General features: G+C 42.3%; 1 protein-coding gene across 10 annotated transcripts in view; it reads right to left on the reverse strand.

The window, feature by feature from the left end:
- FAM13A (family with sequence similarity 13 member A) overlaps positions 1-23,415 on the reverse strand; it is a 239,073-nt gene that overhangs the window by 20,887 nt on the left and 194,771 nt on the right. For 9 of the 10 annotated variants that reach the window (XM_032767562.2, XM_032767545.2, XM_075066152.1 and 6 more), the window contains 7 exons: positions 22,977-23,053; positions 21,886-21,928; positions 15,236-15,386; positions 5,530-5,743; positions 3,969-4,107; positions 855-936; positions 506-726 (listed from right to left, as the gene is read on the reverse strand). In XM_032767562.2, coding sequence (XP_032623453.1) covers positions 506-726; positions 855-936; positions 3,969-4,107; positions 5,530-5,743; positions 15,236-15,386; positions 21,886-21,928; positions 22,977-23,053 — 927 coding nt within the window. The remainder of the gene's footprint in view (positions 1-505; positions 727-854; positions 937-3,968; positions 4,108-5,529; positions 5,744-15,235; positions 15,387-21,885; positions 21,929-22,976; positions 23,054-23,415) is intronic. The other variant, XM_032767535.2, reaches the window with a different exon arrangement.

The following is a 23,415-nucleotide window of genomic DNA, read 5'->3' on the forward strand; positions in this document are numbered from 1 at the left end:
CTTCAGAAAGTGCAAAAAGACCCACGTGATTTGCCTAAACCTTCCCGTCATAACAGAAGATAGGGAAACCGAAACATGAGAAGGGGGAACCCACAAACAAAAGCATATCAAACACTTCTTGGAACCTAGGAGAGGCAAAGAACAAAATCCATTACGAAATTCAGTGTAGATAGTTCTTTGAGAACCTAAATGATCAATTCCGTACTTCAACCCTCTGGTGAGAGATGCCACAGAAAAACGAGAGAGAGAGAGAGAGAGAGAGAGACTAAGCAAGAGCAATGTAGTATCATAATTAGATTATTTGACAAAAATTGATGTTACAGTACTCCAGTGAAAAGTAAAACTACTTTAAAAACATTGTGTGTTATATATATATCAATATCACTAGATTCTAAACTCAGGAGTTTGCAAGATCTTGCACAGACTTCAGAAGCTGTCATACAGCTGTGCATTACAGGACTGTATTTGAAGTCCTGACATCTAACCTGACCTGCATGCACTGTACCTTAATGTCCTCAGCCCGGTTCGTCTCTGCTCGTTTTTCTTGCAGCTTCTTCTGGATGGAGTCGAAGGTCACTTCCACCGCAGGTTTTGCAGATTTATCGGACAGATCTTGCTTCTTGTCATCTTCCTTCTCAAGCTGTGACCCGAAGCTCTTGGGGAGTGTGTTGCTCCGCTGGCGCATCACAGGAGCCAGATCCTCTTCCGATATCTTTAGTTTTGACTCTAGATGGATTTTTTTGGATGGGGATGGAAAAAACAGAATATTTTCAGTTACTGGGTAATAGCTCCACGAAGCATTTCAAGATGGGTCAAAGTCAATCCAGGACATTTTCTCCCTGCCACTTACTCACCTTTAAGCTGCTTCCGTAATTTTGCCAGTTCATTTGTCCATTTCAGCACCTCCGGGTTGGCTGCTTTGTCACTGTGGGAAGGCTAGAGGAAGAGAACAAAAATCCACAGTGAAATCATTCTGAAAAGAGTGGGGAGAGAACCTCAAACCGAGATCTGTATGAACAGGTTTACTGCCTACAGCAGAGGTTTGGCCATAGCAGAGGGAGCCAGGAACTTCTGCTTTCCAATCACACTTCTATTTATTAACACCCTCTGTGGCTTGGGGCAACTTTCTGAAAACTTCCTGCCTCAGCTTCTCCCTCTGTAAAACATGGATAACAACTCTCATGCAAGCGCGCTGGAAGGATTAATTCATATGCATAAAGCACTTTGAACGTGGAAAGTACAAGATATTATATTGTAAAGAAGAAACATTGAATCATCACTGCTATCTGCCTCAGCTGCCAAGCAATGCAATGTCTGGTGCTAGCTTTTTCTAACACAGACAAGACTGTTTCAGAACTAACCTTTTCTGGTTAAATCACTAGCAAATGTGGGTGCGTGTGAATCCTCTCTCTCTTAGAAAGCTTCCTGTGCCTCAGAAGAAAACATCAGCAGTGACTGGAGTACAGTTCACATGTCCTGCTCAGCAACACTTGGCAAGGGTGCAGGAACCAGAGTAAAGGAGCGCATTCCCCATCCCTCCAGAGTACATGAGTACCCTGGAGTTACTGCTTTCCCCAGAGTGAGAACCTCACTAAAACACGATGTGCATCCCATCAGCCCAACTGTCAATAAATAAGAGGTTTAACTTAGCCATTCTCTCACACAATTACCAGCGTTGGGCAGATTTACTAAACAGGTAATAAAAATCCTAACAGTTTCTTAGGGTATGTCTACACTATGGGATTATTCCGATTTTACAGAAACCGGTTTTGTAAAACAGATTGTATAAAGTCGAGTGCACGTGGACATACTAAGCACATTAATTCGGTGGTGTGCATCCATGTACCGAGGCTAGCATCAATTTCTGGAGCATTGCACTGTGGGTAGCTATCCCGTAGCTATCCCATAGTTCCCGCGGTCTCTCCCACCCACTGGAATTCTGGGTTGAGATCCCAATGCAAAAACAGTGTCACGGGTGATTCTGGGTAAATGTCGTCACTCAATCCTTCCTCCGTGAAAGCAACAGCAGACAAATTTCAACGCCCTTGTTTCCCTGGATTGCCCTGCAGGAATGTCATAGCATGGCAACAGGCCCCGTTTTGCACTTGTACTGTCACCGAAGGACTGGAGCCTGAAGATGCAGGTAACTGCGTCACAAGCAATTCATTTGCTTATGCAGTCAGAACTTACCATCCCTATTGCATAAGACCACGTCTGCCATGCGGCATGTAAATTGGCGATGCAGATGACGGTTTATCGAGTCATTGTGTATTGTCTCTGCTGTCAGGGATGCTTCGGGTGGCCCAGTGCTGAGGTCTTCTGCGGGGGCATTGGACAAAAATTGGGAATGACTCCCGGTCTTCCTTCTTTTTATTTTCAAAATAGTCATCTGCCTAGATATGGGGCAAGGGTACTAGAGAACCAAGAGCACAGGCTGCTCTGGTCAGTAGCCTCACACATCCCGCAGAAATTGATGAGCTGCAGCCATTCAGGGCCCTATGCAACTCCACCTTCTCCTCTTCCCACCCGCTCTGGTACCTATGCAGTTCCCGCATTTGTGCTGATGAAGTAATAAGATGCAGGAAAAAACTCTGACGGTTATTCGAGACAAATGAGGGAGGAACCTCCCAGTGCTGCTATGAAGCCAGAGACATTAAATGGATGGGGGTCAGAGGAAGCACCATCTCCATGCTAGATAGTTCCAGGCAGTCGAATCTTCTTAGCAGAGGGGAGCTGATAGATGCCACTCATTGATGCGGAGGCGGTTACCACCGTTCGTAACATCTGCCAGATAGTGACCGGAATCTCAATTTATCCAGGCGCCGACCGGCCGACCTCACGAGGCCAGCCACGGAGCATCTACGACTGATATGATGAGGATACAGTCAGCATTGTAACATCACCCAGGAAGGGGATGCTGGTTCACGCTGGCAGCAACCCCGCACCGCACATGTAGGACTAGTGAAACATTGAAAAAAAGGTGAGAAACGTTTTTTCCTCTTTTTTGGGGGTGGGTGTTTGGTTTGTGGGTGGTGGATCGGCGGGGGCGTGGAGTGTTAAAGGACGACATAGTACCCTGACAACCGAAATGTGAGCCTTCAGGCATTTGAGAACCAGGCAAGAAGGCAAATCCTTTTCGGAGACTCGGACGTGGATAGCTGGAAGTTCAGCCCCACCTCCTCCTCCTCCAGGAGCGTCCATTTCATTCTTCGCTTCCGTTATGCGTCAATATGAAAAACAGCACTGGGCTGTGGATCGCTGTAACAAGCCTAGAATTTTTTCTAAATCTTGTCATTTAGTCTCTGTAACGAGCTCTGATAGAACAAGTTGTCCTCCCATCACAGCGAGATCCAACTCCTGTACGGTCCATGCTGGATCTTCTTTTTTGGATTTGGACTGCAAGCACCAGCTGACAGAGCTCTACATTGGTAACGGCAAGAATCAAGAAGTTCGGGCTTTTCCTTCTAGCCTGAGTGCATTCCGGAATTCAGATGCTGTCCAAGTGGCAACATGGGCATCACTGTGGGATACCGCCCGGAGGCCAATACCGTCCATTTGCGGCCACACTAACTCTAATCTGACATGGCAATACCGATTTCAGCACTACTCCCCTCGTCAGGGAGGAGTACAGAAATCGGTTTAAAGAGCCCTTTAGATCAATATAAAGGGCTTCGTTGTGTGGACGGGTGCAGGGTTAAATCGGTTTAATGCTGCTAAATTCGGTTTAAACGTGTAGTGTAGACCAGGCCTTAGATTACTTCCTGCATGCACTCCCAGCACCTAATGCTTTGGAAGGGAATTCGCTTGGCGGTGCTAACACATGAATATGTGCTTTCCATTGGTTGTGTGGCAGCTCCACCTCCCTCTCTTTCCTGGTACTCAGGCTGTATCTGAAAATCTCCCCTGAAGACCTTGGCAACTTGGGCTCTATTCCTTTGCTTACATACGCTCACTTGCGAAGAACTTACTCTGTATTTCCTCTCCTCCTCAAATCTGTCCTCAAACTTCCTGATTTTCTTCTTAAGCCCCTGAATCCTCCGGGTCAGCTGTGCAGGTGTCAGATCCTCTCGGTCATCTTCACAAGATCCTAAAGAAGAACTCCTTCTCCTGTAGGGAGCACAGAATGCAGACAGATCCTATGCAAGCAGCCAGTTTACATCTGCATGCACAGAGGATCAATTACACCTGATTGTAATTACATTCAACTCTCGTAGACATCATAAAGCCAAATTCAGGCGTGATGTAATTGGTAGTTAAAGGGTTAGCATCCCAGGAGCAGTGAGACCAAGAAATGGGGTATTAAGTCCCTTTAGATTGAAGGTAAGTAGGTTGACCGTTGGCTGCGATTCCGAAGAAACTAAGCAGGGAATTTAGGAGAAAGCATGCCCACCAACTTGCTCTCTAAAATGAGGTACAAGACCTGAAGATTAGGTGGCCAACTCCAGAGACGTGATGGAGAACTGGTAACTGGCCCTCCCTCCAGAAGCCAGGCTTCCTGCAAGGGAGGGGAGTTTGGGGAAGGAGGTGAGGGAATATTCTCACATTATTCATTGTCCAGAGTTTAAACATTTCCCAAAGAGGAGGAGCTCCGAATAAAAACACCTGAATGTCAGTGATGTGCCACTCCTGCATCGCTACTTTCAGGGTATTTCGTACTTCTGGAGTGGCTCAAGTTCACCTTTAGCCCTCGTGCTAAAACAGGAGTAACAGCACCTGGGATGAGCTACCATTGGGCCAAAATGCAGAGCTTGTGATGTGCAACTGTTCAGACTGAATTTAAAAATATCAATATATTATATATGACATGGAACTGGTAATAAAAAGGGGAAGGGGGGGAGTGTCTACATTTGTTTTGCCATTCTTTACCAGAATTTCCACGCTCCCAGGTCCAAATTATTTCCATTTAAAATAAACCCTCTAATCTCAGACCATATTTCAGCAGGGAGAAAGTTTTTATGGCCAAATGATAAATCTCTTAAAATACATATCGACCAGTATGTAGGAGATCATAACACAGTTTTCACCACGGCACCACCTGGGCAACCTCCTCCTCATCATTAGCACTTCAAGTGCTTTTTATCTGAGGATGCCCTCAAAGCCTTTTACACAGGAAGGTAAGTACCATTATTCCCATGTCATAGATGAAGAAACCTGGGGCACACAAAGTTAAGTAACTTTTCCAAAGCAACACAGAGAATCAATGGCAGAGCTGGGAATCCAATCAGGCATCCACTGCCGCCTCTCTGTAATGACAAACACACTGCAGCAAGATATGACAGCTTCATTATTGTGACAGAAGTATCCTGGGTATTCAGGCATGAACCTGGAAGTCACTTCTAGAAATCATTGCAATAGCAAGTGAGGAGGCTTCTGTTGGTGGGGATCACCAGCCCCACCCACACATCGGGTTACATGGCATTATCTTGCTAAATGAGATGCTGCTCATTACCACTGTGTAGTCCTTTGCTACTGGGCAGTACTGAGAGCAAAGCCAGCAGCTCAGATGGCCACTGTGAAACCACCACCTACCTCATGAATGAATGGGAGTTAGGAGGGGAGGGAGGCACTTCTGTATCATCCAGGTACTGCTGGCTTTGCCCATAGGCATAGAAACGAGGGGACAGCATTGGATCGCTGTCCTCATCCAGAAGCTGGCGAATTAGACCTCCAGCCTGTGGGGACAGGTGAGCTTCGTCGGAGTCTAAGCCATCTCGTTCCCTGGAGGAGAAAGCTGGGACGGGCTCTGGAAATCAATTGAAACCACTAAATGAACATGAGCTTTCATTTTCCTTATTCTAAATGCATTCAATGATCACCACAGCCATGGGCCAGTTTTTAAAGTCATATTTGTCTCAAGTTTCCCCCTCCTTCAGAGGGCCTGATTCTTCACTGGCTGGCACCCATGGTCACCCTTTACTTGTGCACAAAGTGAGTGCAGGAGGAGTGTCAAATGCTACCAGATTGGAATGGGAGCATGCTGCACAGGTGCATATAACTCCACAAGGTGCCAGGCAGGGGAGAACTAAGCCCTAAATCTGGCCAGTCATCACTGCTTATTGATTCCAATAGACACTAACCCTGACAGCACCTTCCCCCTTTGCTGTCCAAACCTTTGGGGCAGGAACCGAACAGACTTGAATATATTGAGGTATAAAGGGGGTAACTCAGGGCGGCAGAACAGTACATGCAGGAGGAATCAATTGATTCACAAAATGTGCAGATGCCATAAATGATTAACAAGGTGATCCCATTGTTGTAAACCTCCCACCCTTCCCCACCTTATTGCCTCCCTGCTTTATGATAGCCATGATGCAGTGATTGAGGGTAACAGTCGATTTTTATCTCAAGGGAGCATGGTTCAGATCTTACTATTTTGTGCTGTGGTGTGCCTAGCCTACTAGAGGTGTAAAAGTGTTAACAATAAATCATTCAGGCTCAATTATTCTCATGTTAAAAAAAAAAAAATAATGACAACACCTGGAACCACCCAGTCTCTTTCACACTAGCACTGCTAATAAATCTCCCATCCACGGGCTGAATTAATCGGCTGATGGTAAAAGTAACCATCTCGGAAGACTGGGAGTGTGAGAAAGGGAAATCTGTTTTGGGAATGCCGATTAGCATACTGGAACAAACCAAAAAAAAATCATTTCAATCCCGTGGTCACTCTGTCCAAATGCCATAAGGGGTCTAACATTCTCTGTTCAGATCGTTTACTAAGCCTGTTTGCATGCTCCTACTTAGCACCAGAGGATTAGACGATCTAAGAGTTGTGCTTTGAACATGCAATTCTAACAAGAAGTTCTGAAATCAAATAAAAAAAGTTAGAAAAAACATCAAATAGTGGGTGATGAATCTTTGGAAAGGGCCTTAAAACAGCTACAGAGTCATCTGCTACCTGCGGATACAGGCTCTGATTCTGATCTTATACCAATGAGAGAGATCAGGCCTTTTATTTTGTAAATTTTGAAAAATGTAGCACTTCCATTTACTGCATAATGTTACATGTCCGTGTTCCTACTCTCTTGTAAAACCACCGTATGGCCCAATAGGTTTAAGGTACTCCACTGTCCTCTGCATTACTAAATTCAAGGGATACTCAATTCAGTACCAAATGGGCTGTAAAGCGTTTTACATTATTTATGCATCAAAGGCTAGATGCACCCCTCTGCCTCAAAGACTGATGCTGTTCCCAGAAAGTTAAGTCACTTCTGAAGGAATGGTAGGTGGTATTCGCACAATGGACCTTCTCTAGGTTTCTGAGATGGAAAAGGCAAACTTTCACTTGTGGCCAGCCTCCAGTAAAGCCCCAAAGGACCACAGTTGCAGAGAAGATGCACTGATTCAGCTGTGATGGACGTGTAATTTTTTTTAAACCACAACACATGTACATCAAGTTATCACTAGTTTATACATATATATGTAGGGCCCTATCAAATTCATTGCCGTGAAAAGTGCGTCATAGATCGTGAAATCTGGTCTTTTGGCTATTTTTACCCTGTACTGTACAGATTTCACAGGGGAGACCCGCTTTTCTCAAACTGGGGGTCCCAACCCAAAAGAGGGTTGTTGGGGGAGTCGCAAAGTTACTGTAGGGGGGTTGCAGTATTGCAACTCTTACTTCTATGCTGCCTTCAGAGCTGAGGGGCCAGAGAGCAGTGGTTGTTGGCTAGGTGCCCAGTTCTGAAGGCAGTGCCCCACCCCCAACAGGGCAGAAGTAAGTTGCAATACCGTACCATGCCACTCTCTTCTGCGCTGCTGCCTTCAGAGTTGGGCCAGGATCCCTACAGTTACAACACCATGATAGTTCAGATTTAAATATCTGAAATAATGAAATTTACTATTTTAAAAATCCCATGACCGTGAAATTGACCAAAATGGACCCTGAATTTGGTAGGGACCTCTGTGTGTGTGTGTGTGTGTGTGTGTGTGTAAAATTCAGTTCCCTTGCATAATCTCCGTAGCAAATGTTTTCTAAATTGCCTTACCCTGAAGGAACCCAATAATAGAGAGAAAATACAGCAGTTTAAGGTTAAAAAATACAGCCACAATCTACAAGCCCTTGAATCAAAACTTTGATGATTTGGAGCCATACACATTCCAGAGTCCAACTATTTCCCTGAATTTTAACACAGCCCAATGTTTTCAGAAAGGTCTTTTGAGACCCTGTGGTAGTGAAATGTGGAAACTAATGTCCTTTGATTCCCCACCCTCACAGGTCAAGTTACTCTCATATAATTCTTCCAGTGATCCCTCTTCCCATCATGGAGAATTAACAACTTTAGAGTAGGATCTTCTAAAACAGGAAGTATTTTGGTGATTTACAGTCAGTGGGATTAGCATTATGCCTTGCTGGGATTTAGAAGGGAAAAAATGAGGGCAAAAATGAATGCATATAGTAGTAAACAAACTCAGCTACTACCCAACCTGTGAACAAAGATGTATGTGACTTTGTCCTGAGGTAGATTTACATTCCAGATATCAGGTACCATATAAAGTATCACAATGACTCCAGAGGGCTCTGAGATAAGAGGTTTTACAGCCAGCAGTCACTGAGGCATGTGCGGTACCACTATTTATTTCAAATACAGATGAAAAGCTGAAATGTACATTCTAAAGGAGAATGGGTCAGAAAGAGGGAGACGAAGGAAGTCCTAAAAGAAAAGAAAGTTTGAAACTTGGACGGAACAAATGGCAGCTACAGAAAACTGACTATTTCCCACTTTCATTCCTCGAGGTCTTGACTCTTTGGGTTAGTTGTTCCACTTGCGGTATATAATATTTAGAAATAATTAGATCAGGAGGTCAAAATGGCTAACAAAGCCTGAACAGAAACGGAACAAGTAGCAAAGGAACACATGATCTGCTGTATGGAATCAGATCAATGAACGGTCCAACTAGTCCAGTATCTCATTTCCCACAGTGGTTAGTGCCAAATGTTCCTTGTCATGCACAATTATAGAATAACTGACCCAAAGGGGAAGGTTCCTCCTAGTCCCTGATTGGCTTATGGCCTGAAGCATAAGGATTTGTATTATTTGTGTGTTTATCTTACCTAATGTAACACTCTCATAATGGAAGCTCTCATTACCTATATAAACAACTAACACTTTACAAAACCTGCTAAATTTGTGGACTGGGTAAGTTCTACAGGTTATTTATGTGTTGTGTTAAAAATATTTTCTCATCACTTTTATATATACTTTCAGCTTTACTAAATGTTCCTTGTCCTTGTGTGAGTAAAAAGGTGAATAGGAGTGCTCTATCTTCTCTAAGCCATTGATTAATTTGAATACCTTTATCAAGTCTGCTCTTATTCACCTTCTCTCTCAACTAAACAGTGACAGTCTTGTCAACTTCTCCTCCATAGGGGAGTCTCTCCATGCCTCTAACCAGCAACCAGAGCACTTCTATTTTAGGGTATCTTTTTTCATTCTCCAGTAATAAAGGACATGCATAAATACAGAGAAGAAATTACTTAGAGATTGTGCACATGGGTGTAAACACTTCAGAGTGTCTATGTATGAACATTCTATTTGTTGGTTGGGAACTTCCATTTCAATTCCTTTAGCCTTGTCTCTTCCGAGTTTGTGTGGAAAAGGCAAACTTATGTTTGTAGCCTTCACTCTCCTCTTCAATACTGGTCTATTACCTTTCATGTCCCACAACTAATCTGCCATTGACGCTTTCAGCCACCTGTTGTGCATGCACGCAACTATGTAGGTGCATATATAATGTTACCTCTTTAATAAATGGCCATAGGAAGGACAAATGATGGTCTTCAGTTGACAATAAAAGTATTTTAATCAAGAGGTGAGGAGAATGCAGTGTAGTGGTCTCTAGGCTGAATAAATGAAAATGGTTATCTCAAGACCATCTGTTATCCTCTTATAGGGAATTTTTTATATTTTTATTTTGTTTACCCTCAAAAAATTCATGTGGTCCTCTGCAGGACAAAATATCACCTAAGCATATGTAAAATACCTATGCATACAGATGCAAATACAGTTGTAAAATGGGTTCATACACTGAACAACGATATCTAAAGTGCTGTACCAGTATTTCTTAAAGGAGACAGATATCTGACTAAAACATGAAGGCCAGATTTTCAGATAGTGTAAACTGGTGAAGCAACTGAACTATATCAAGTTTTATCAGCTGGGGTGCTGCCCTAAATTCCATTGGAAAACGTTGAAGAAAATGAAAGGAATTAAAATGATCTTTTAAAATTAATTAATATAATTTTAAAGTGTAACATACATACTAGTTTTATAATGAATGAAATGTGTTGTATCAGTAGAGAAAATAACTTTTTATTTTTAAAAAATTTCTTATACTGTGGCCTCTTAGTGTATCAAAATAATATATAGCCCTAGTGAAGCATCACCGCATCTTCGCTCGGGGATACAAAAAATTTATATTACAGAAGTTAAATTCACACTATTCCTAATGTAGCCATGTTTATATTTTGTTAACACAATAATGAATCATCATAATAAATGATGATAAAAATATAAGTACTATTTGTTGCAAGTAACTATATGGTGAGGAGAAATGACCAAATAGAGTAAAATTACATTTACTTCATTTCTGTTTATAACAATGAGAAAATACAAGGCAATTTATCACCTTTAGACTGGTTACATTAAAAACAAGTCCCTTTAAATATGTTTTTAATAAAACTGTTGATTAACCAAATAATGAATTTAAAAAACCCAATCTACTGGTAATTATTTATGCCCTTTGTTGATTTTTTGTCGTTGTTCATTTTCAGGTTCTTAGTGGTGCAATGTTTCTGTTTCCAACACTGCAGGAGAATGCTTATTTGTTTAAAGATGCCTGTTTTCACTGTAATTAAAAAAATAAGGTGAAAACACTGCTGTTGATTGTGGGTTTTATAAAAGATTTTTATTACAAAATCTGAGCTAAAGTTTAGTTTTAATACTCTATGGAAGATAAATAAGGCAAAGTAGACAGCAAACTGGGGGACAGTCAATTTGGGTCAACCCAGCAATATTCCACTTTCCCATTGAAAAAAACATGACTAGCCTTAGGCAAGTGGGAACATTACATATCATTAGTTGTTTTCACTATCATTTTTTCATTGTGGTAAAGGGTGGGGGAGGAGGTTTGGGGCCCAAGCTAGTAAAGTTTTGTGGTAATTTTGCAAAGCAACGTTAGACTACGAAAGCAGCATGATCCACATGATCCACAATGACTAGATTAAAATCCTTTGTGATGGGAGCGGTTCTGGAAATGCTCTGTTTTATTTGTTGCCAGCCTGCACAGAATCACTAACTTTGCAGGCTACCCTAGCAGTCACAAACAGCCCAGTACAGAACCTATTTAAGGGCAGCAGAGATGAGCTGCAGGGCCAGCGTTACTCTTTATGAAATGCATTTTATCTGTGCATCACCTTAGCATTTGATGCAGAAACAGAAAACCCGCTCAATTTGTGTCAACTGAATGTATCCTATAAAATCATGGCACCTCTGCAGAGCAATAGCTTCTTTTTTCAATGCCTATGGGCACCACAGTGAAATTCATTCTGGTCCACGGGGCCAGTGCAAAGCCCTCCATACTCTAAGCCCTGAAGGAGCTGCACCAGAGTGCCTGTGCACACCCTATGGGTTGGTCTACACAAGGGGAGGGGGTGGATATAAGATACGCAACTTCTACATCAATAGCGTAGCTCAAGTCGACGTATCTTATTTCGACTTACGTCCCATCCTCACAGCACAGGATCGATGGCTGCGGCTCCCTTGTCGACTCCGCTTCCGCCTCTCACCCTGGTGGAGTTCTGAAGTCAACGGGGAGCACGGCGGGGATCAATTTATTGCATCTAGATGAGACGCGATAAATCAATCCCCGACAGATCGATCACTAGCGGGTAGTGTAGACATACTCTCTGTAGCACAAGACTGGTCTGTGTGCCAGCTATGTGGGGATGGTCTAGGAAGGGCCCACATCAGGAGCTCCTTTCATGCAGATCCACTGGCTCCAGCCCTTGAGAGTTTGCAACTGCTACTCCAGCTGAATGGTAGCCCTTGTGTGTATATGGGTGGTGGTGGTCATGGGGGGATTACACCTCCCCAAACTCCTCCTGCATAGGACCCAAATAGTCAGTCTTTATGCAGACAGAACAAATGTCACCCCATGTGGGGATGACCATTCTGTGTCTGAGGGCCTGTCCATACATAAAGTTAATCAGCAACAACTCCACATGTAGACTAGCCCCAAATCTGACTTCATTCCAGCTGCCAACAAGCAGGCCACCTCCGTAGACCGCTTAGATCAGAGCAAGGAGCACAGAGAGGTGGGGGGGGGGCACAGAGTTAACCATGTCGCAGTGGTCCTAAAGACGAACATTTCTAACCTGATGCTGATCTCAGGTGGGCTGGATAATTGCTGCTTTGTGTCTCCACTCCCAAAAGATACGCAGTTCTAGTGAAGTGCCTGGAAGAATCCCCTGAGGGAGAGAGACTCTGACATTGTGGTTTAAATATGATCAGATTTAGTCTGTGTGTGTAAAGGTAAGAGAACAGTAGCCATTCCCCACACAAGACTATCTTGTAGAACTGTTTTCACATCTGCTTCCCCTTAGACCTTTCCTAAGAATTTTAATCGGAGGTTGTGATACCTGGAGGTGAAGGGAACCTCAGCTACTGAATTTGTGTTCACAAGCCAATTATGAGCCACTCCACCAGAAACCCAGTGTTCTGTGGCTTCTAAATACCTAACAGCAGATACAGTCAGGAGTACACAATGCTAGAATTTCACAGGCAGTCCAAACCACAACCTGAGCTGCTTGCCTAAGGAATTGGCCATTTCACTGATTTTAAGGGCAGATTCTGAGCTCAGTTACACCAGAATTTAATAGAACACAATGATGAACACTGTTACTGTATTTGAATTTTGAAGATTTTGCTGTTTACCATGGAAGTGAGCAGAGCTGCAGTGCCAATTCAGAGGAAGAGGGAGGACATGCAGTACACTGCCACACGGATCAGACTGCCTAGATCATAAGAATAGAGGTCAGACTGTGAACCCCTTACTCATATTTGTGAGCAGTGATTTATGAGTCATCTCACAGACAAAATCTGTCTCTAGATGTGGAAATTATGTCTGAGTTTTGGCTAGCATCTTCCTCTTTTTAGCCACTGCCAGACTGATTACATGTTCATAGCTGAAATGGGTTCAAAGTCTCCTGTTCACCAAGACACAGAAGCCACCATTTTGCTCCACTCATACTGCAAGTACAAAATGGTGGCATTTGGAGACAACTGACATGTCTCATCTGCTCTGGCTGTCACTTTTGCCAAACTCCTCTTCCATGACATATGTATTTTAAACAGGAAGGAGGAAGAAAAACAGTCTGAAAAAAAGTGCTTTCTAAAAATATATATATATATACACACACACATCCCTTTCATTTTCATGAAAATGGTCCAGAGTCCTTATGCAAGTCAGAGCATCTCTAGAAAAGTTCTTTGTATCAGAACTAAAATGTGTATCATGAAGTGGGGCAGTTTCTGGGAGACTAGCTTAATAGTCTATTCTTCTCTTGAGGCATACATACAGAGTCCATGTATGTCAATGTCCCAATGTCAATGGGAGTTACGTGCAGGAATCAAGGAAAGAAAATAATCTTTATTTCAAAAGGCTCAAGTGACAGCAGAATACACAGGGGAAATTCTTGCCTCTGTCACCTTTAAAAACACAAAAACTCCTATGCTTGTCCAAACCCTTCAGGTTATGGCTAATTAGAATCCCAATAAAATATAATGAATCAGATGTCTCTTGGGAGACTTCCTTGCAGTACGTGTTGCCCTTTAATCAGATGTGTTGTACATGATGATATCATCTAGGGAATTCCCAAGCTGGAGGTGGAGGTGGAGAAATTCAGTGCCACTGACGGTAGCTGGTGGCCTGACTTTGAATCAGGGGCACCCACTGCTACTGGTTTGGTCTGCCCAGCCCCACACTGTCATCACTAGTCCCTCCTACATGGAAAGCAGAAGACATGTGTCACGTAGGCTGTGGAACGAGGAACAAAGAACCTGTCCATTGTCAACATGCTGCACTGCTCACAGGTTTTGTTTTCCAGAGTAGTAGATCCCTCTTACATGCTTGTCTCTCTCTCTCGCTCTCTCTTTTTTTAAACACTTTTTCTATACCAAGAGCCCCTCCCAATCCACACCTGCCAAGTTTCAGGACTAACAACAAAAGCACACTCACTTGCACACTGGAAAAAAGGATATAGGCAGGAATCATAATTGATTTGATCCTAAAAGATGCTGAGCGTCTTCAACTCCTCTTGAGGTCAGTGGCAGTGGAGTTGCTCAGCATCTCACAGGATTGGGCCCAAAATGGGTAATTCAACAAATATGCATTTAAAAAAAAGTTATTTTTCTTAGCCACTTGGCCCCTTAGCATCTCTGGGATAGCTCAGAATGCCTGGCCATTTTGCTGACAGAAAAATGCTAATGATAGTAAGTGGCTCCCCTCCCCACAAACATGAAGCGTATATGGTGTAAATTACTCAACAGTATGATTTCAGTGTTTATTTACATGCAATATAAACAATAAACAAACACAACTCCTGCATTAATCTCTGCAAAGCGCTATACTGAAAAGATCGCTGTGTGTGTCTGAATACAGGTAACCCATTAACAAAGTCAGTACAAAAAAACCTCAGGAAAACCAAACTAAGACAGAGCATTAAGATATTTGAACTGCAAGCAACTTAACATTTTTTTTTAATCTGGTGAATAGAATTCTACACAGAGTATAACACAGACTAGGGAAGCACTGTCCCTAAGGACCACTAAAGGACAGGAAATAGAACCCTGATTTTCATATCTATGTAGGATGGGAGTGGGGAGGGGTAGCACAGAGAGAAAGCAGGATATTCTCTTTTGTCTATAAAATACTCAGTTTTGCTTAAGTAGGATCCAGCTCCTCACTAGCCTCGGCTGCAAAACACCATGAAAAGAATAATTCTTAATCAGACAGGAAGAATCATTGCAAGAAAGGAGCAAACACGTTCTCCCGCCTTTCCCTACGTTACAGTCAGACTTGGCACCAACCCACTATTCCATTTCCAGTTTCTCCAGACAAAAATACATTTCCTGTTGTTTTTGGCCAGGCACTATAAACCCAAAGATACGCCCACCCCACTGATGTTCCCCTCACTCTCTCTTTCTGTGTCATACCAGCAAGCACACAACTGTACCTTCCCAGCTGTTGTCATCGCACAAGGCTGTCAAGTCCAGGCGAGGCACTTCTGAGACGAAGCTATCTTCCTGACCATCAGCATCTTGGTTCCTCTGTAATTTGGTTTCGGGGATACTTGGATGCTCCTGAATCTTCATGCTCGAAAACTGCTATAATCCCAAACACACAGGGAAAAAAAAAAAAAAAAAAAAAAAGAGTAATGTTCAGAGGGAGGTAAAAAATACCTATAGCTGCAGCAACAAGCGTGTTCCTTTTAGCTAAAAGATCAAAAACAAACAGTTCACAATGTTTCCAGCTCAGAAACTAAATTCCCTGTTCAGTTACCCCGAAACGCTAATTGGTCACTCACACTGGCAAAAACATCCGTCTATCTGCTTTCCTCGAACTTTGCCTTGTTTGGAAAGCCACAAGAAGCTGCCAAGGCTGTTTGTCCAAACAACTGCATGCAGCTGAAAAACGCCTCAAATCACTGACTGGGAAGAACAGAGATGGAGGGGGGAAGAAAGGGTGGGTGCGTTTCCTTAAAGAAGTGAAACTCTTTGGAACGTCAACAAAAATGCCGCTGTTGTTGCTAAGGCTACAGCAGCAACATGGTGTCTTTTAAAAGCAGCTGTCGCTGCTCCTGAGACAGCAGCAGCTCTGGAGAGCGAGAAGCGCAGGCCCCATACACAAATGCTCTCATGCAGGCCGTGGAGGCTCAGATCAATTAGTGCCAGCTAAGCTGTGCTGGCTGCACATGCCCTGATTTCCTGTGGTTGTTTGCTAGCTGGGCGTGGGGAGAGCAGAACTATTTATGGAGGCGCTCTGGGCATTAAAGCAATGTTGCGCAAACCTAAACGACTGTAGGGTTTGGCATCACAGCTGGAAGTAGTGTGGACCCTGGGAAAAAGCCAAAAAAAAATGCAGGGAAAGAGCAAGTAGCTTCTTTTTTTTCCAAAAAGCACACAACCTCCTGTCAAGAAAGTGATCCATAATTTATATCTAGCATGAAGCAACTGCTGCTAGCTTCACTATTATTCACCCACTGAATACTACATAGGCTGTGTGTTCATGCAGAAATCGCTGCTATTCTCTCACTCCAGATACATTGCAAGTGTGTGTGCATGACAGCATATATGCTGTGTGCACACACAGTGTATATCACCTTCTGATCTCCTGAATAGTTCTGTCGCTATCAGACAAAGTAGGAGAGCTGTCCCTGAGGGCTGTTAATGCACAGGAATCTGAGCAGTCTTGAATAATGATCTTCAGAACTACTCAGAATGGGGAAGGGGGAGAGAAAAGAGAAAGTAAAGCACGTATGTATGTATGTATATACACCTATACAAACACAGTGCATTCGGATATATAAATAAACTGTTACATAATACTTGATTTCAGTAAGCATAGTTTATTCTTAAATGATAGATCATAGTGAAGTAGGTAACTGACAAGCAGAATGTTAAAAACAAACAAACCAAAAGACCTTCTAGCAATCCAGTGAGTGATATAGAGTAGCACAAATGATTATACTGAGAGTTTGTGTCTCCAAAAAACTTGACTCTAAAGAGAATTGTCATTGTACAGACAGTAACACTGGATCCAGCCCACACTTCAAAGCTGCACAGAATGAGCTGTCAGAATTGACACTGCATACACGCATGTCCCTAAATCACATACAAATTTTGTATCCTACTTACAATATTCTAAGGCGTAACAGTTTTACTGTATTCAGCATAGCAATGAATATTCGACAGAGAAAATTGCTCAGAGAATATGCATGACATCTTGATTTAAAAAGCATTATAACTTTGATGCTCAAGTTCCTGGTATTTATAAATACTGCAATGTAATGCATTTGTATAACTTTACATTTTGTTTCTCTTTTTGGTAAGTTAGCTTTTTTAAACATTATTTAACCACAACAAGGCAATGCCAGCTGATATTACCATGAATTAGAAACTTAACTCTCCCTGTTTTACATTGCACCAAGGAAATACTTGACAACACTAGAGTGTGTGTATCATAAGCACAAATGTCAGTTTACTATCCAATATCTTACAAGCTGCTTCCCACATGTGGACTTAAAATATTTCCTTACATTCAACAAAAACGTGTTTTGTTTTGTTTTTTCTGAAGAGATTTAAATGATTGCAGACTCCTATAACAACAGGATTCATGGCAGGGCAGAAACAAACACTGTTATCCACTCCCTAAAGGACAAAACTGTACCATTTTATAATCTGCCCTTGTGTTGTCATCACACTAATTTAAGACTGAAAATCCTGCAATGAGCTTTCAAAGTGATGTAATTAATAAAATCATCTGAGGGGAAAAACATACTAAGTTTCTACAGCACGTGAGTAAACTAAACTATTTTCTTTAGCAGCTAACAGAAAATTCAGGAATAAACGGAGCATTTAGAAGGCAGCAACCAGAAAAAGTAATTTACCTTATTACCATCATCTATACTTATTACAGAATTAACTGTTTTCCCACAACAACCTTATAATTTCATGATTCATCATGACTCTGGTTACATTTATATCTGCTGCAGATATAAAGTATGTTCCAGATGGGTACATTTCACCACACTGTAAATATTTCCATTGACATAGTAACTTAATGACATATGTTTTCCTTTGAGTTCACTTAGCTGATTGCAATATTTGAAATTCTTGCTTAAAAATGGATCTGTCTTGTTACAACAATCAGTTACTCTCAGTTCTTGAGGGCATGGGCTACTTACTCACTCATGTAGCTCCTAATACTATGAATAAACCATTAGGCATTCTGAAAAATAATGGTGGCATAAACCCAAGGGAGACAAGAAGACAGATGTGCACTAGTGTAACCTAATGCATTTGAATTAACAATCTCAACCTACAGTTCCATGGATAGTTCACTATTTTAATGACAAAAATTTTCTTTTTGGTTGCCTGATGCAACTAGCTTCCAGACTTTATGAAGCTGAGTTGAAAGTATAAATAGCAACAGAAAAAATGGGAAACAGAATGCTTCAGGGGTCAATATATTACCATTCCTTACAAATCTAAAGAACTCTGTACTGATCTTACTAGCCTGAAGTCATGATATACTGCTGATACTAGTAACATTAACAACAACAAAATCTTACAATGAGACACTTTGGATATGATTTTTAGAAACCGTTCACAGCTACATTTTCTAGGAACAAATATTGTGGTTGCAAATAACTGGGATTGCAATTGATGCCACCTAGAGTTTAACTACATGACAATCAATAAATCAGGTAGGCTGATATTTACATGATTTATTTGTACCTGGCAAAACTGGAGCTGCAAAATAGAAGACCAGGTTCCGATCCCTTTAAAAAAAAATCACGTCCTTTATTGAGCTGTTCATTTTAGGGATGGAAGATTACATAGGGGAAAGCAGCATATTTCAATGCCATAGCTGAAATGCTGGTACTAGAGCCAGAATGGAAGTGACTGACATAGATGCAGATCTCTCTCATTCATGGTGCTTCATGGGTAAGACAACAACAAAGCAGAGGTAGCCTTTTATGCTTATTTTAACTCTGCCTGGGGAACGATGATAGTGATTATTGTTTTGGCTGCAGTAAGTGTACTAGGTGCTGTCTAAACAGAGAAAGTCGTGATTCTTATTCTGAAGTGTGTATGACAATGTGCTCAGCCATCTCAAAATGTTAGAAAGAAACAGAAACGTCTCGGAATTGAGTTCAGAAGTCTGTATTCTACTGACAGCCGGAAGTGGATCCAAATCTCTTTTGTGTTTGTTTTAAAGGGCTCTCTGACCCTCCCAGTAACAAACTACTAGAACTGTGAAACATGGCACATCTTCCCAGAGCTGCAAGACACTATCCCTTCTGTGGCTAACTCCCTGAATTATGCAAATCTCACTGCATCTGGGGAATCATTTGCAGCTTTGCATAAATGTAAAAACCTAAAGATTTTAGTGATTTAATTGGGGGGAAAATAATACCACCCAACAGGACCCCTCTGTTAGTTCATCTGGCATTAAATTCCATTTATTTTACTCAACCCTTGACATGTTTCATGTGCTGCAGAGTTGAATACTGGAAATGCGTTAACTGTATTACAAAGATTGGTAGGTGGAAGCTAGAGGTTTTTGCAGTTGAAGCCCTCACATCTTTTTTTTTTTTTTTTTTTTTTTTTTAAAGACCTGGGAAGGTCTGGAAAGCCATTCTAGTTTGTGGAATGAGCACATCAGCTGGATGTCAATATGATCAGCAGTTAATATGCTGACAAACAGACTGGCATCATTACATTTCAAGGTCAACATTGAAATGAATGGGAACAGTTTACATGCCTCTGAGAGCTACTGTTTCAGGGTGTATGCAGACCCAGACAGACATCATTTACATTGGTTACATTCAGTTCCAGTTTGGAAAGGTTTCCTTCGCAACCGTAAGTGCTAGAAACCCTTTTTTTAAAAAAAAAATGTAAGTTTAGATTCTGGAGCATGGCTCAACATGCCTGCATCCAGGGTCCAGTGCAAAACAAAAACTGTATCAGGAACAACCAATGCCTTTTCAATTATCTCAACTTGCAAGCTCCTCATATCTTCTTCAAAATTCTTACACTGGAGGTGGTGTGGGTGGGTGGAAGGGTAAGTAGAAGTCTTTCACTTTTAGTCAATGAGTTGTTTGTTAAAAAAGGTATGTTTTAAGCTCCCCTAAGCAACAGGCTTACAAAGCACAAGGAATGTAAAACTACTGTGAAGGAATGCAACATTTTCTTGACCTTGTAATTCCTATATAATGCGATCTCAGGGTTAATGCTGCACTTTTCTTATTGAATTTTAAGTTATTTATAAGGAGTTCATTTTGAAACCATAATTTAATATTCCAGATTTTTTAAAATAAAATGAAACAAAACAAAACTAGTTTGAAATCCAAGGGTCAGCTCTTAGAAGTTACTGTCCATACCATGCAGGAGCTTGGAGACAGCAGCCTCTGCAGACCCCTGTGTCCTCTCCCACACAGAATGGAGAGGTAGGGGAAAGGCATAGTTGAAGCCTGGGCTCTATCCCCATGCCCCCATAAACGTGCTAGCCAGCCCAGCTGAGCTGCTGTGGAGTTATCTGTACCTGGTGCAGGGCTGTCACAGATTGTTTCCATCCCTGGAGCCCAGGGGAACTGGGGACTAGACTGCATTTCTAGTCACAGAATGAACTCTGGTCAAGCTGAGAGCTTGTGGCAAAGCTACAAATTGAGTCTTAAGGCAATGCCACCTCCCTCAGTGAAAACATGGCCTGCATAACCTCTGTAGCAACATGCCATGACAGGGCCATGCTGAGCCCAATGATTCATCATTTTCAGACAATCACTTCCAGTTCTCCCTACCCTTCCTCCTTCTTGAGAGTACCACTGCTGGAAATCAAAGGGTCTAACAACATCAACAAAACAGCAGCAACTATTTTTAAACAGCACAAAGAGATGGGTTTAAAAATATCAGCTGCAATACCCCTCTCAACCTCCAACCCATCATGTGGAATACAGATAGCCCTTGTCCACAATAGTTTTTTCTTTTCCCCATCTCTGTTATAAATTAAACTAATGGAGATATTCTATCTCCTAGGACTGGAAGGGACCTTTAAAGGTCATTGAGTCCAGCCCCCTGCCTTCACTAGGAGGACCAAGTACTGATTTTGCCCCAGATCCCTAAGTGGTCCCCTCAAGGATTGAACTCATAACCCTGGGTTTAGCAAGCCTGTGGTCAAATGACTGAGTATCCCCTCCCCCCACTGCAGCTCCACCAGTGGTAGTAACTAAAGGGGCGCTGGTACAGACAAGTCTTCAGTGGCATTTTAACTGCTGTGCTGTCTAGACCTGCTGAGAGTGTTAAATGAACCAGTGATTAAAATGCTGGCAGCCCTACTTACACTGGGACTCCTTTTATGGCACTTACCGGCAGAGCTGCACTCGTGGTATTGCAACTTTAAGGGAAAAAAAAAGTCTTGTGCAGGCACAACCACAGGGAAAGAAATGTGGTGTAAAAAGATGGCATGAATGCTTTTCAGGTCATAACTCTAATTAAACCATATCTAGCTGGCTTCTCAGGGTACATTTCTTAGAATAGTTACAGAGTCACTGGCAAGAAGCCAGGGTGAAAAATGATTAGCATAGGGCAGAAACAGACCTCTTCTAAATAAGCAATTCCCTCCCTCAAGTCACCATCCCCAAGAGAGAAAGGGAGGAAAAAATGAATTTGCATCAGACAGCGTCATGAAAATTTATCCACTAAGATTAGGAAACCACAATGGGAAGTCATATATAAAAGACCAAAATTATTTCAGAAAAAAACAGGAGACACAAAGTTAATCTCAGTACATGGTGAATTAATCAGTCACATGCCCTGCTCACTAGGATCGTTATGGAACTCAATGTCAAACTGCTGACTTCAGTGACTTTTGTTTTTTTGATAAGTAAGGGTTACAGGGAAAGGAACAGATGTTTTAAGCCTCATTGTTCAATTATATCCAGGACAAAAACAAAGCGAACTTCATTTTGGAGGTCAGGACGCTGCCTCAGAGTTACAACGTTTCATTTGAAGCATTTACCTTCCTGACCAGCTAGTTCTATAAAATTGAACTTTTTTGTTTGTTTTGCCCAGGATCAAATCTCAAAAATATGAAGATACCAACCTGTGAGTGCCTGAAAAACCCATCATCATTTTCATTTTCGTTGCTATTAAAAAAAGAAGAAAAAAGAAAAACAAAAATAAACCAGACTGTCTCATAGTGAAAGCAAACAAACTTTTGTACCCTCCACTTTTTATACTTTGGCTACCATTGCCAATAACATCTCTTTTAAAAGGATTGGAGTGTGCTTGCTATTGCTTGTAAATACAGGAATGTGTGATACTCAGTGGCACAGCACTCTAAGCTGCTATCTCATCCATTTTGCTTCCCCTTAGGAGCTATTTTTGGAAAATATAATAGAATTAAATTCTTCTGCCCTTAATCCAAACAAATTCACATCTCCCAACAACCCCTACACTCACAAATACAGCGATGGAGTAAAATTCTCCTTACTCAAGCAAAGTTAAGTGATTGGGCTCTATGGAGGAGGAAAATGAAGTGCAGAAAAGGGGGTTGGGATCCCCAAACTTAGGGCTAGGGAGCTGGGCTAAAGTGCATCTGTTGCCCTTCTGCAGCAGTTGTCGGGGGTGGTGGGATTTGGAGTTTACAGTACCCATGAAAACACGGATCCTGCAGCCCTTCTCCTGGGCCTGCCCGTCTTCCTACCCTCCATGCTATTTATGTGGCATGGGGGCCGAGCCCCTTTTTGGTATACAAGAGGGGGCCGAGGCCTTCCTGAAGAGCCTCTCTCCTCTCTATACAAATCCAATGTGGGGCTGTGGTGATGAAGCCCCTCTGTAGCAAACTGAAAGTCACCCTCCATGGACTATTGAGGGTCTGTCTGTACAGCAGATGGGAGCATGCCTGCCAGCACAGGGAGACAGAACACTAAAAGGAGCAGCGTAGCCACAGTAACAAGGGTGGCTCAGGCTAGTGCCCGAGTACACACCCATCCATGGGGTGGCTAGCCCGAGCTGCTGCCCATTACCTACGCCACAGTGCTATTTTCAGCAAGCTAGCTTGAGCAGAACTAGTAAGCGTCCGTCTGCTTGCCCTGGGAAGCACGCACCCAGCTGCAGTGTGGACGTACCCTAAGAAACAACAATCACATCACACAGAGCCACAGAGAGCAAAACGTAAGTTATAAAAGTCACCTTTCGTCAGATAAAACCTCCATGTCATCAGGTCCTGCTCTGGCTATTGGCCTTGAGGAGCTAAAGCTTTCCATACTCTATAACACAGCAAATATTAAGACAATAAATTAGATAAAAGGAATAATCATGCTGGAGGCCATTACAACACCATATCCAAACCAAATACTACATAGAACAAGGGGACAGTCACGGGTCTTTTATACAATTATAATTTAAAAACCATGCTTTACTGTCGATTTCCTGCACTAAAAACAACAGTATGGCACTAAAACAAGTGCCCGTCACCAGAAGCCCTTAAAGTGTTTCACAAAGAACAGTTTGCGAGGCTAGGAGTCTTGTCCCCATTTAACAGACTGGGAAAAAGAACAAGAGAAGGGCAAATCTCTTAACAAGCTGTGGAAGAGCTGGTAACAAAATCCAAGACATCTGCCACCAGCCA

This window comes from Chelonoidis abingdonii, chromosome 5 (genome assembly GCF_003597395.2).
Source record: "Chelonoidis abingdonii isolate Lonesome George chromosome 5, CheloAbing_2.0, whole genome shotgun sequence".
NCBI classification, from domain to species: Eukaryota; Metazoa; Chordata; order Testudines; family Testudinidae; genus Chelonoidis; species Chelonoidis abingdonii.